Below are 10,957 nucleotides of genomic sequence, written 5' to 3'. Positions count from 1 at the left end.
AAGGGATCAACAAACACGCAGCTGTGGGTCACCTGCGCGTATTTAAATGTTTGGACACTTTATGGGATGTTAAACATACTAAACTTTACGCATCCTATTTAAACTTTTAACTCACTTTTGTGTGTAAGTACAGCAGTGGCATGGAATCGCAGAATACGGTTTTGGCCATGATGCTTCGAACCGGAGACTGTACATTCACTTAAGAGGCCCTGCAGCTACTTGAAACGACGAGGGATGGTGGATGAGAAACGAGGGATAAAAACAGTCAACATTATTTTAGGGTCCTAAAACACACGTGATTGACTAATTGGGGGTGGGCACGTAGATATCACAACTTGCATGTGCGTGACTGATGCATGATCAGTTCACAGCTATATATATATATATATATATATACACAGTATGAAGTTGGCTGATGAGGAATAAGGTTGGTCAATTAGGTGTTTGGTAAACTGGGCAGAATCAATTAGCCTACATTAAGCAACTTGAAATACAAAACATTTACAATACTATGCTTGCTTTATTGGTTTATTTGCATGGAAATTCTTACTTTTTTTTGCTGTCATGGTACCCAAATAGACACACAACATACACATCACAGGCTGGGAGCATGGGAGAGCAGCACCCCTAGAGAATTAGGGGTAAAGTGCCTTGCAGATGGGGCAGAAGATAGCATATGGGATATTGAACCCGGTAACCCTAATGAAGAATGAGACACTTCATTCAGTAAAAGTCTTTACTGGCACATAATTGCAAATATTATACGCCACCATATACTGTAGCAGGTCACACCTGTTACAATGTAAAACCTTACAACATGGGGGCTGAAACTGTCTACCAGGACATAGTCTTCTCCCTAAAAGATAGCTTGTTATTAAGTTGAGGTTTAGTTGGGGAGGAGGTAAAGAATAGGTGGGGAGGAGCAAAGAATTCTTGGTACATCAGCATTGAGATATGACATTCGTGACTACTGATCACATTCAAAATACAGGGAAGCAAGGTAATCACTGTTAAGCTCCAACTCAAATTCCATCTACAAAGCTGCCAATTCTCCTTCTAGCCTACACATCAAGCCTTTTTGGTATTTACATAGCCAGTGAAGAGTTCCATATCGATTGTCTGTGTGCAATGCCTACAGGAGAGGTCAGTGGTGTTGGCTTGCATGTTAGATGTACACATTCTGCACGTTGTTGCCGCCTGTGTGGCTTTACTGCCACTGTCAATTTTAGAAAAAGTCTACAGCACCTCCTAGTGGCCATCCTAACATTGAAGGCAGCATGAAAGAGATCCATCAGAGGGAGGTTGTTCCTGAAATCCAGTCCTGCCTTTACAAGGCCTGATTATGGGCTGGTGAAGATAGGGATGTTTCCCATGGCCTCAGCCCTTGCAAACAGCAGTCAGACTGGACTACCCTACTGCAGGTACAGAGGCTAAAGGAAACCGGCATTGAGCACAGACTAGAGAGCTGTTCTACAATGCCCCATCAACCTGCTGCTGTGCATGAGCACGCACGCACTTTAAAAAAGGAACACATGAATGATCAAAATGACAGACAACCAAAAGGAAAAATATGTTTAAACTTATTTTATATATTTTTTGATATAATATAAATTTAAATTAGACAATGTCTCCCAAAGTAAGGAATAGTTGGACCACAAATCAATGAAAAGAAACATGGTCTTAATGATCCTTGAGTGAAGGAATCTTTGAAAAGGGCAACAAAAATGAAATACATCCCACCACTTGACTGTGAAACACAATGGTTGTTTCACCCAAACCACTCCTCTATAGGTCAGCTATAGGTCAGACAGGGGGTGTACACATGCATTCATGACAGGTGAATAGTGGGAAGTTCACACAGAGAGGAAGAGTGTGGTATGAGAGAAAAATATAAACATCTGTCCACAAGGGATTACAGTGATAAGCAGAACGACTGCCTTCGAGACAACAACTCCCATTGTTAGGGCAGAGACAAGACCATCTTGTCATTATATACAGCATCTGTTTCACACCAGGGTTAGGGTTTCAATCCATGACGTTAACTCAGTTGACTTCCTACATTAACTGAATTGAACTAACCCCAACCCTAGTTCAATGGTCCTACTCTGACATCCCGACAAAGGACTTAATCTGTCACTTACATCACCTTGAAAATACGAACCACAACCTTCAACATCAACCGTTAAATAACTGAAGTGTCAATTTTCTATCAGTCAGTCTATTTTCTATCAGTGATCCATGATTTAATAGTTTGCATTCTTAAATATGGGAACATCCCAATGATCTTCAAAAAAAAATAGTAAAAAAGAAAAAAGATCTTTACATCGATAATTCAAAAATAAAAAGTGAAAAGTTTGGAACAAATGATTGACAGCTATTCTCCTGGATATTTCTGCTCAGAACGTGACAGCTACTAGAACAATGTTAATTGCTGTGGTCACTTCTACTCTTCCCCCTTCTCTTATTGCATCCTGAGCATTCTAACCACCAGAGGAACAAGTCAATCCACAGGGAAGCTCCACCACCTCTCTTCTTTCCCTTTAAAACTCTCCTCGTTTAGCCGTCATACAGAATCCAAAACAGATACATGCAAATGCATAAACGTAAAACAGATGTTGAGATTCAAATGGTTGTTCATACATTCTCCTTCCACACACTCAAACACATTCATTCACACATGCACAGTGCAAGCAGGGAAATGGCTACCCTCCGAGGTACACACACCCCTCATTCTCTCCCTGACCCGCTTTCTCTCTGTAGGAACAGTCCACACGATTTGTAACAGCAAGTTTTCAGCAAGAGCACTCGTTAAAAAAAACTGCAGAAATATGGCTTTTAAAACCGTAACAATCAAAAGAAAAATCAGTTTAAAAATATTTTTCTCCTTTCATGTGTTTCTACATTTGTTTGGACTTATTTTTTATCCAGTAGTAAAAACAAAATCTGCAGTGTATGGGAGGTTTTAGGTGTTGCTTGTCAAAGTGTGTGTGTTGGATCGGTGAAGCATGCGTTCGGCTGGTGATGTGGTATCTGCTGGCATAACCCAGGGATGGTGAAGTGCTGTTGATGCTTTGATGTGCCCAGTGTAGTGGTAGTGTGGTGGGTAGACAGGCAGGGTCCTGCAGGCATGGCCAAGAGCGGCCCTGTCCGGTTCCACCTGGTCCCGTCAGAATGAGAGACAAGGCCGCCAGTCTATCCACACAGGCCTGCTGAGGTCAGTCATCACGTCATGCTCTTGGATCCATGTTTCCACCGCTTCTCGGTGTCAGAGTGTGTGTGTGTGTGTGTGTGTTTGAGAGAGTGTCAGTTTGTGTCATCCCAATTCCCCAGCAGTGCGAGTGTGTGTGAACATGTGTTAGCCTGCTTGCTCATGTGAGTGTGTGCACGCATGTGAGAGAGGTCACTCCCGTATGCTGGCAGAGTAAGAGAACTGAGGGAAGTGTGTGCGCTGGTTCTGGTCTTCTGAGTCTAAGCTGTCGTCTGGAGATAAACACGAGAGAGAGAGAGAGAGAGAGAGAAAAAAACAAAACAGGAGATTTACTACAAACTACTTTTTTTCCCAAAACCTGTTTTACAATAAATAAAAAATAAATAAATCACCATCCAGATTTGAAGACATTTTTAACAGTGAGACTCACAAACACTCCTCAACTTACACTTGTCCGGGGGCGTTACGGTGATGGTTTGTGCTGTGAACTCGTCGTCAAAGTAGCGGGTGTCCGTCTCTGACGTCACCTGGGGCTTGAAGGGAGGCAAGAGCTTCCTCTCTACCACATCCTGCCAGTTGATGCTGGTGAAGAACTTCTGTGTCATCACATCTTTGGCATCTTCTTGTCCACCTCCAAGCCTACAGAATGATCAGCATCACCATTATATTCTTCACTCAATGTATACTGAAAAAAAATACAAACGCAACTTGCAGTGTTTGTCCCATGTTTCATACGCTGAAATAAAAGATCTCAGAAATGTTCCATACGCACAAAAATGTATTTCTCTCAAACTTTGTGCACAAATTTGTTTACATCCCTGTTAGTGAGATTTTCTCCTTTGCCAAGATAATTCATCCACCTGACAGTTGTGGCATGTCAATAAGCTGATTAAACAGCATGATCATTGCACAGGTGCACCTTGTGCTGGGAACAATAAAAGGCCACTCTAAAAAGTACAGTTTTGTTACGCAGCACAATGCACAGATGTATCAAGTTTTGAAGGAGCGTGCAACTGGCATGCTGACTGCATGACCGCTGTCAGAGAATTGAAGATGAATCTCTACCATAAGCCGCCTCCAACGTCATTTCACAGAATTTGGCAGTACGTCCAACCAGCCTCACAACCGCAGACCACGTCTAACCACGCCAGTCCAGAATCTCCACCTGCGGCATCATCTGAGACCAGCCACCCAGACAGCTGATGAAACCGTGGATTTGCACAACCGATGGATTTCTGCATAAACGGTCAGAAATCGTCTCAGGGAATGTCATCTGCACGGTTGTCGTCCTCACCAGGGTCTTGACTTCAGTTTGGCGTCGTAACCAACTTCAGTTGGCAAATGCTCCCCTTCGATAGCCACTGGCACACTGGAGAAGTGTACTCTTCATTGTAGAATCTCGGTTTTGTGAGGGCGAGTGGTTTGCTGATGTCAATGTTGTGAACAGTGTGCCCTATGGTGGCAGTGGGGATATGTAAGGGCAGGTATAAGCTATGGACAACGAACACAATTGCATTTTATCGATTGCAATTTGAATGCAGATATGCCGTGACGAGATCTTGAGGCCCATTGTTGTGTCATTCATCTGCCACCATCACCTCATGTTTCAGCATGATAATGCACGACCCCATGTAAACAAGGACCTATCAGCTTCCAGGAATTGTGTAAAATGTCCCAGTTCTTCCATGGCCTACATACTCAGACTTGTCACCCATTGAGAATGTTTGGGATGATCTGGGTCGACATGTACGACAGCGTGTTCCAGTTCCCGCCAATATCCAGCAACTTCGCACAGCCATTGAAGAGGAGTGGGATGACATTCCACAGGCCACAATCAACAGCCTGATCAACTCTATGTGAAGGAGATGTGTCGCGCTGCATGAGGCAAATGGTGTTCACACCAGATACTGACTGGTTTTCTGATCCACAACCCTACTTTATTTTTTTAAAGGTATTTGTGACCGACAGATCTACATCTGTATTCCAGTCATGTGAAAGTCATAGATAAAGCTTATTGAATTCATTTCAATGGACTGATTTCTTTATATGAACTGTAACGCAGTAAAATCTTTGAAATTGTAGCAAGTTGCGTTAATATTTTTGTTCGGCATATATATATATATATATATATATATATATATATGTATTTTTTTAAAGACACCCAACACCTACCTCTGCTTGGGGTCCTTTTTGAGCAGGCCAGCAAGCAGGGCCTTGGCTTCGGGGGCCAGGTTCTTGGGGAAGCGGATCTCCTCCATGAGAATGAGCTCAAACAACCGCTCGTGGTCCTGGTTGTAGAAGGGCAGTCGACCGCACATCATCTCGTACATGACCACACCTAGACCCCACCAGTCCACCGCTCGGCCGTAGTCATTGTCCTCTAATACCTGCAGGAGAGGGAGAAAGAGCGAGAGAAAGAGGGGGGAGAGAGCGAGAGAAAGAGGGGGGAGAGAGCGAGAAAGAGAGGGAGAGAACAAAAAGAGAAATAGCAAATACAATTATGTGGAAGCCAAGGCACGGTGTCTCTTTCTACCTCAGTTGCAATGTAAACGATTACCTACACTACATGACCAAAAGTATGTGGACATCCGAACCATGAAAAACAGCCCCATACCTTTATTCCTCCTCCACCAAACTTTACAGTTGACACTATACATTCAGGCAGGTAGCGTTCTCCTGGCATCCGCCAAACCCAGATTCATCCGACTGAATGCCATATGGTGAAGAGTGATTCATCACTCCAGAGAACATGTTGTTTCCACTGCTCCCGGAGTCCAATGGCGGCAAGCTTTACACCACGCCAGCTGACACTTGGTATTACGCATGGTGATCTTAGGCTTGTGTGCGGCTACTTGGTCATGGAAACCCATTGAACAGTTCTTGTGCTGGCATTTCTTCCAGAGGCAGTTTGAAACTCAGTGGGTGTGTTGCAACTGAGGACAAACAATGTTTTAGGCGCTACACGCTTCAGTACTTGGTGGTCCCGTTCTGTGAGATTGTGTGGCCTACCACTTCGCGGCTGAGCCGTTATTGCTCCTCGACATTTCCACTTCACAATAACAGCACTTACTGTTGACCGGGTCAGCTCTAGCAGGGCAGAAATTTGACAAACTGACTTGTTGGAAAGGTGGCATCCTCTGACGATGCTACGTTGAAAGTCATTGAGCTCTTCAGTAAGGCCATTCTACTTCCAATGTTTGTCTATGGAGATTTTAAAGCTGTGTGCTCGATTTCAACGGGTGTGGCTGGAATAGCAAAATGCACTGATTTTGAAGGGGTTTCCACATACTTTCGTGTGTGCGTGCTTTGACGAATTACAAATATTTTGATCTGTTTAACACTTTTTTGGTTACTACATGATTCCATGTGTTTTATTTAATTGTGTTGATGTTTTCACTATTATTCTACAATGTAGAAAATAGCTAAAATAAAGAAAAACCCTTGAATGAGTGAGTGTCCAAACTTTTGACTGGTACTGTATGTATATATAGTGTATTTGCAGTCCCGCTGTCTATTCCTGTTGATAATAATTTACTTTCCAATGGCAAAGTCGAGTTATTAACTTGTATGTTAAGCATTCTTTGCTGGATAGACAATTATTGACTGTAAACCAATCCAAGACAAGAAACCAGCAAGGAATGCATCTGGAATTGTTAACTGGGCACACTGCCATGTACTGTTCAAAGCACAACTAGAATGTATGATTTTGTTCACTGTGCTGTAGTTACCTCAGGTGCAAGGTATTCTGGAGTCCCACAAAAGGTCTTCATGGTAGCCCCGTCTGTGATTCCCTCTTTACACAGTCCAAAATCTGTGATCTTTATGTGTCCATCTTTATCCAGCATTAAGTTCTCCAGCTAGAAGAGAAAGAGATGAGAACAAGAGTGAGTGAGTGACCACAGGAGAGAGACAGCAGCAGAAAATACCACTGCTAACATGACAGCTGACTGTAATAAGTGCCACAGACTTACAGGCTTTTCACCAAGAGACTGGTGCTCTTCTAGTGCAGTCTATGGTAGGATTGAGCCTAGACCAATTCAGAAGCACTTTAAATCCAAGACTGGGCTTAATCTTAAAATCAGCCCATATTTCCTATTGTGCGAAATGTTAGTCTTGAGGATATACTTTCAATATGAGGTGGTACGTGTAAAGGTATGGGCGAGTCAGGGAAACATCAGCCAGACATCCAGTCAGGGAAGCGGCCATTACCTTCAGGTCTCTGTAGACAACATCCCGTGAGTGGAGGTACTCCAGCGCAGACACAATCTCCGCACCGTAGAACCGTGCCCGGTCTTCTGTGAACACCCGGTCCCGTGACAAGTGAAAGAACAGCTCTCCTCCGTTTGCATATTCCATCACAAAGCATAGCCGGTCATGTGTTTGGAACGCGTATTTCAGTGTCTGTGTGTGTGTGTGTGTGTGTGTGTGAGGGGGGGGGGGGGAGACAAGACAGTCAGAATTAGTGACCACTTTTGAATCAGATGGCTACTTGGTGAAATGCAATCAGTGTTCAGTAGGGTCAGATGTCGTCAGTTAGGAACTCACCGTTAAGAAGGGATGTCTCGTATTCTGAAGGACTCTGCTTTCTGTTACCGTGTGTGCAACCTCATCCTTATGGAACACATCACACAAAAACACACCATGATGGACAGATACACTCAGCAGTGGACAACTGGATTTGGACTTCTGGGCTACTCAAGAACCCAAAATAGAACCTTGAAGTAACTGTGCATAATTAGTGCTGTGGCTCACTTGGTAATGCAAGGGATGTGGGTTCGATTCCCACAGGGGACCAGTACGAACAAATATGAAAATGTATGCACTCACTACTGTAAATCACTCTGGATAAGAGCATCTGCTAAATTACTGAAATGAAAAAGGAAAATGTCATCAAAATCAAGACTTCCAGGGATATGGTGCACGGCTCAGATTCACAAAACACCTCGAACGCAAAATCTTAAGAAATAAACAAATATTAATGACAATGTTTGTTGCTAGGCAACCAGTTTAACTAGCTATCTAGCTAGCAATGGCAATCATGTTAGCATATTTCGTACTGAGATCACTGTTCTAAAACACATTCTTGGGTTTAAAATAATCAATACTGAAACTTTCAGATTAAGTTTGCGAGTAAATTTAACATGTTCAATTGCTTTCATGAGCTTATTCTCTCACTGCCTTGGACATGGCCACAACGGTTAACCATCTTGGAATTAATTTCCAAGGACATTATTTCTTCTTAACTTTTTGCTTGAGGAGAAACATTAGAAACAGCTAAAGCAAATTTCCAATAATCTTTTTGAGGAATAGAAACTTTGCTTAACTTTCTTCTTACGTCTATAGTTAAGGGGAAAAAAGTAATTTCTTAAGGTTGTGTGAATCTGGGCCCAGTTGTCTTTTCCCTATGTAGTGCAATACTACTTTTGACCAGCGCCCTATGGGTCCTGGTAATGCCCTATATAAGGAACCACTTTGGACGCATCTGTCTGAGCAACTGCCAGTCTCTTGAATGCCAAATGGTTACCTTAGCGATTATGACTTCTTTCCTCAGGATCTTCATGGCGTAGTACATCCCTGTGGCCTTCTCCTTCACCAGGATCACCTTACCAAACGTCCCCTTCCCCAGCAGCTTCAAGTAGTCAAAGTCACTCATGGTCTGTGGGGGGTGTGGGGGGGACAAACACCTTGAGGGTTCAAATCTCAGTCTTCTTCAAGACAGTTTGGATAACAGGATTTATTTGACCATGACAATTACAGCTTATGAGTAATAAAGAGATTACATAGACCTGCACAACGGTTTTAGATGAAGAACGGGCAGAGAATGGAGCAACACACACTATGGCCCAGGTCACATAGGGAGATGGTAAACCAGCTGTGATGAGGTATTGTTACTAAGGAGTAGTAGATACTCTGAACTAGGATGCAGAGGTTCCAATGGACAAAACCAGCCACATCTAGAGGAGGGCTGTTGGACAAACACAAAGAGCACTGAGAGGTCTGCAAGGTTGGTAGAGGGACAGTAGGACAGTGACAGGTCTGCTGGGAGGACACTGACAGGTCTGCTAGGGGGACACTGACACGTCTGCTAGGGGGACACTGACACGTCTGCCAGGTTGGTAGGGGGACACTGACACGTCTGCTAGGGGGACACTGACAGGTCTGCTAGGGGGACACTGACAGGTCTGCTAGGGGGACACTGACACGTCTGCTAGGGGGACACTGACAGGTCTGCTAGGGGGACACTGACAGGTCTGCTAGGGGGACACTGACAGGTCTGCTGGTTGGTAGGGGGACACTGACACGTCTGCTAGGGGGACACTGACACGTCTGCCAGGTTGGTAGGGGGTCAGGAGAACACTGACAGGTCTGCTAGGTTGGTAGGGGGACAGGAGAACACTGACAGGTCTGCCAGATTGGTAGGGGGACACTGACAGGTCTGCCAGGTTGGTAGGGGGACACTGACAGGTCTGCCAGGTTGGTAGGGGGACAGGAGAACACTAACAGGTCTGCTAGGATGGTAGGGGACACTGACAGGTCTGCTAGGGGGACACTGACACGTCTGCCAGGTTGGTAGGGGGACACTGACAGGTCTGCCAGGTTGGTAGGGGGACAGGAGAACACAGACAGGTCTGCTAGGTTGGTAGGGGACACTGACAGGTCTGCTAGGGGGACACTGACACGTCTGCCAGGTTGGTAGGGGGACACTGACAGGTCTGCTAGGGGGACACTGACACGTCTGCCAGGTTGGTAGGGGGACAGGAGAACACTGACAGGTCTGCCAGGTTGGTAGGGGGACAGGAGAACACTGACAAGTCTGCTAGGTTGGTAGGGGGACACTGACAGGTCTGCCAGGTTGGTAGGGGGACACTGACAGGTCTGCCAGGTTGGTAGGGGTACAGGATAACACTGACAGGTCTGCTAGGTTGGTAGGGGTCAGGAGAACACAGACAGGTCTGCTAGGTTGGTAGGGGGACACTGACAGGTCTGCCAGGTTGGTAGGGGGACACTGACAGGTCTGCCAGGTTGGTAGGGGTACAGGATAACACAGACAGGTCTGCTAGGTTGGTAGGGGGACACTGACAGGTCTGCTAGGTTGGTAGGGGGACAGGAGAACACCGACGGGTCTGCTAGGTTGGTAGGGGGACAGGAGAACACTGACCACTTTGTTGCGGGACTTGGACATGGCCACCTCCATCTCCTCCATGCCGCTGCAGTCGCTGGGGGAGCCAAACGTTATGTCCATGGGAGCCTCTTCCACTCGCGTCTTCAGGCCGTTGGCCACCGCTTGGATTGCCCGCATCCATTCCTCCCTGGAAGGGGAGAGGGAGTTCAATGTAGACCACTTCAAGCCCAAAAGACATGAATCTACACTGACTGAGTGTGTGTGTGGATACGGTGGGTATGAGGGTGATTAACTAGTGAGGTCACTAATGGGGTCAATTGCAGACCTCTAATCCTGAAAGTTGGTGAAGTAAAAATAACAACTTGTAGAAGGAGGGCATTGCCCAGTTTACAGATAAACAAATACCCAGTCAACTCTTCCACATTGTCCCTGCCTCTGGAACTTTCCGTTCTCACCTTTCCTCGTTACTCTCCACGTGGAAGGTGCGCTCTATGACTGTGGTCCACTGTAGGCAGCGGATGACAAAAGTGTTGGGCCTGGGCCGTTCTGTCTTCATCAGCTGGCACTCTGCAGACAGGGAGTAATAGAGGTTTGAGTGTGCTACTGTAGACACTGGGTGAATCTCA

At 45.3% G+C, this 10,957-nt stretch overlaps 1 protein-coding gene across 1 annotated transcript in view; it reads right to left on the bottom strand.

The window, feature by feature from the left end:
- Nucleotides 1-514: 514 nt before the first annotated feature.
- LOC109876052 (RAC-beta serine/threonine-protein kinase) overlaps nucleotides 515-10,957 on the bottom strand; it is a 32,883-nt gene continuing 22,440 nt past the window's right edge. The window contains exons 4-12 of the mRNA XM_031795460.1: nucleotides 10,787-10,898; nucleotides 10,368-10,518; nucleotides 8,733-8,864; nucleotides 7,754-7,819; nucleotides 7,418-7,609; nucleotides 6,937-7,065; nucleotides 5,381-5,595; nucleotides 3,657-3,847; nucleotides 515-3,480 (exon numbers count right to left, since the gene is read on the bottom strand). Coding sequence (XP_031651320.1) covers nucleotides 3,401-3,480; nucleotides 3,657-3,847; nucleotides 5,381-5,595; nucleotides 6,937-7,065; nucleotides 7,418-7,609; nucleotides 7,754-7,819; nucleotides 8,733-8,864; nucleotides 10,368-10,518; nucleotides 10,787-10,898 — 1,268 coding nt within the window. The 3' untranslated portion in view covers nucleotides 515-3,400. The remainder of the gene's footprint in view (nucleotides 3,481-3,656; nucleotides 3,848-5,380; nucleotides 5,596-6,936; nucleotides 7,066-7,417; nucleotides 7,610-7,753; nucleotides 7,820-8,732; nucleotides 8,865-10,367; nucleotides 10,519-10,786; nucleotides 10,899-10,957) is intronic.

The sequence above is a fragment of the Oncorhynchus kisutch genome, linkage group LG18 (genome assembly GCF_002021735.2).
Source record: "Oncorhynchus kisutch isolate 150728-3 linkage group LG18, Okis_V2, whole genome shotgun sequence".
Lineage (NCBI taxonomy): Eukaryota > Metazoa > Chordata > Actinopteri > Salmoniformes > Salmonidae > Oncorhynchus > Oncorhynchus kisutch.
The sequence above is the reverse complement of the archived record's forward strand: the minus strand, read 5'-3'. Positions and strand labels throughout refer to the sequence as shown.